This window comes from Charadrius vociferus, unplaced genomic scaffold (assembly GCF_000708025.1).
Source record: "Charadrius vociferus isolate BGI_N301 unplaced genomic scaffold, ASM70802v2 scaffold544, whole genome shotgun sequence".
Classification (NCBI taxonomy): Eukaryota; Metazoa; Chordata; class Aves; order Charadriiformes; family Charadriidae; genus Charadrius; species Charadrius vociferus.
In genome coordinates, this window is record NW_009648162.1 from 90,386 (window position 1) to 93,441 (window position 3,056).

Genomic DNA, 3,056 nt, shown 5'->3' on the forward strand with positions numbered 1-3,056 from the left:
CAGCGCCTTCCTCCCCCTCCCACTCCCGGCCGGCGCCCAGCCCAGTCAGCGCCTCAAATTGCAATTCCAGCTGCAGATGTGGGAGCGGGAGGAGGAGGCAGGGCCAGCGCCACCAGGAATGAAACCTAAACTCCTCGCTCGGCCCCCCGGGCTCATCGCAGCCACCCCGAGACAGGGGACCGCAGGCTGCTGAGCTGGGGGATGGACCCCCGAGTGGGATGAGGCTCCCAAAACTGCCAGGGATGGGGATGCTGGGGGGGAGAGACACCAACAATCCTCCACCTCTGCCAACGCTGTCACACCGCTAATTTGTCTTTCTCCATCCCCACGCATGTTTCTCTCCCAGTTTTGGTCACACTCTTCATCCTGGCTGACACATCAGACGTACCCCTGTGGCTCTCTGCGCCTGTCTTTACCTCTCTGCCCATCTGTCTGTCCTGCTTGCCTGTCCATCTGTCCAGACATCCAGCCACCTCCTGACTTCAGAGCTCTGTTTCTCCCAGCCCCACAGCCCCCCCTGTTTCTCCCAGCCCCGCAGCCCCCCCTGAGCCATGCTGCTCTCTGGATGGGGCTCCCGGCTTCGGCTGTGCCAGGGAAGCAGTGCCAGGGTTTCCCGAGAGCGGGAGACAGGCGAGGGCTCTGTCCCGCGGCTCCCAAAGGTCTCTGTGCCCAGAAGAAACCATCCGTGGAATACAAGCACATCAATGGTCATTGGGATTATTTGGATCATTGGGATCATTGAAATCATTGGGATTATTTGGATCCTTGGGATCATTGAAATCATTGGGATCACGCCTTGAGATCAAGAAGCCCCTGACCTGCAAATTGCTGCGGGGCAGAGGGATGGTCTTATCAAAAACCTGCAAAGGTATATAAAATTAAGGTATATAAAATTAAGGTATATAAAATTAAAACAGTACACATAAACTGGATCCCAAAGGCATTATCCAGGAGTGTCATGGGGAGCGGAGGCTTCGTGCTGCTGGAGTTGTACCAGGGGAAAACTTGGTATGGTTGCTGGGACATTCCCCCAGGGGCATGAAGCTGCGGGGGCCCAGCAGGATCTTGGGCAGGACGGCGTGCAAGCCGGGTGCGATCAAAGGACGGGCATGGAAAGCCCAGTGGCTGGGAACGAGCACCGGCTGGGGGTGCGGTGGCCTGGAGGAGGACGTGCCAGGTGATGGGCTGCAAGCAATGGGCTGATGCTGGTGGGGAAGGCAGGGGTGGGAGCAGAGGGGCTACTGCAGCAGCACCGTCCTGTGCCACTGCCTGCCCTACCGCGGGGATGTCCAACCACCGAAGAGGGCAGGAGGGTCAATGCTGAAGCAGCGGTGAGGAACTGAGCTCTTTGCGTGGAGTCCGAGTCCCGTCTGGGGGCTCAGGTCTCTGAAGTGGAGGAGAAGTTGCTGGACCTTGGCTCTTCTCCCTCAGCTGGGCAGCCCAGACACCCCGGTGATGGACCTCACAGGGCGAGCGCAGCCTGAGGGCCGCGCTCCACACTTGCCTCCCTGGACTGTGCCCTTTTCCTCATGGATGTGGAAAAAGGCTGGTGTGCCAGGGTTGCCTGTGATGCACCGGTTGTCTGTCCGTCTGTCCCTGCACACCTCCTAACGATGCACATGCGCATCTATCCGTCTCCCGACTCCCTACACCCGCGCATCTCTCCTGCCCACACACATCTGCCCATTTGCTGCCTGCTCCCTCCTCCTCTGGCTGTAGCGGTGCCCGAGTCACTGGTCCCAGTTTGGGAACTGGGAAGAGCCTAGAAGGTGCCTGGATGTGTGCTGGGCTGGCAGCAGGGGGTTGAGCAGGCAGCTCCTGCAGGCAGGTCAGGCAGGAGCTGGGCAAAGCACGGAGTCAGGACGAGTGGCTGTGGGCTCCTGAGTGGGCTGTAAGTGGACACATACATGTACAGGCTCACACACACACGTGCACATACATGCACACACGCGTTCCACCCCGGTCCTTGCGCCGGTTGGACAGAAAAAGCCACTTTCCAGGGCACCACGGGGCAGCAGGTGCTCAGCTGTACTGGCGCTGTAGTGGGACTGTACGGGGGCTGTACTGGGGCTGGTGGGGGCTGGAGCAGGGAGGTCTCAGTCCCCCTCCTGCCATCCTGCCCTGCATGGCTGCCCCGGAGCCGGGGAAGCTTCTGGAGGGAGGGGAGGAGGAGGGGAAGAGAGGGGTGGAGGGGGCTACGCCTGTGTTTTCTTCCCTGGCGCCTCGTCAAGAGATGAGGTAGCGCTTTCCGGTAATTGAGGCAAGGCCCATGGAAATGCCTCGGTGAGACAGGAAGCCCGGGAGGAGAGCGGAGAACCGGAGCTGGGAAGCCAGCACCGGTCCCTGGCTGGGGGGCAAAGCCTGTGCTAGGCTGAGGGTGGGGGGAAATAAACCCGGGGACAGGCCAGGCCGGTGCGTCCCCCCGACCCAGGCACTCCGTGCTGCTCCCGGGGCCGGCATGCGTGTCCTCTCCTTGGGAGCTGGGGCAGCCACCGGGTGTCCATATCCCTGTGGGAGTGCGGGCAGCCTGTCCCCTCCTGCCCAGTTTGCCCAGTTTGCTTCTCCAAAGGCAGGCAGCGTCTTCCAGGGGGGAGCAAAGCGGAGAGCTGGTCCTTCCTGTGCCAGGATCTGCAGTGTGAGGAGGGCAATTTTCTTCCTCATCATCATCACCGTCATCACCACCACCGCCTCCCATTGCCAGGCATCCCTGCATGGGGCTGGGGGAGCGGGATGGAGCTGGTGCAAACAGCGGGGGCGAAGGAATGTGCTGGGAACCAGCCCAAAGTCTTCATGGCCTTGATGCCAAGGGGATCCCTTGGGCAATGGGGTGCTGTTGCTCATGGCCCCCCCCTTCCCTCCTTCCCTCCCTCTCTCCCTGCGCCGGCACACCGGGAGCCGGGATGGAGCACACCCAGCCTGGGAAGGTCCAGCTAGCTTCCTTCTCACAGCACAGCCCGTGCTGGGGGCAGAGCCACCGGGGGGGCCAGCTCTTGCGGGAGGCCGCGGCGATGACGGCCAGGCGAGGTGGGTACAAGACAATGTATGAAATTTCCAGT

The 3,056-nt window shown here is 61.5% G+C and overlaps 1 protein-coding gene across 1 annotated transcript in view; it reads left to right on the top strand.

Moving 5' to 3' along the window:
* Positions 1 to 3,008: 3,008 nt before the first annotated feature.
* Positions 3,009 to 3,056, top strand: part of SIGLEC1 (sialic acid binding Ig-like lectin 1, sialoadhesin) — a 37,725-nt gene continuing 37,677 nt past the window's right edge. Inside the window, exon 1 of the mRNA XM_009884093.1 lies at positions 3,009 to 3,024. Within this exon, the coding sequence (XP_009882395.1) occupies positions 3,009 to 3,024 (16 nt within the window). The remainder of the gene's footprint in view (positions 3,025 to 3,056) is intronic.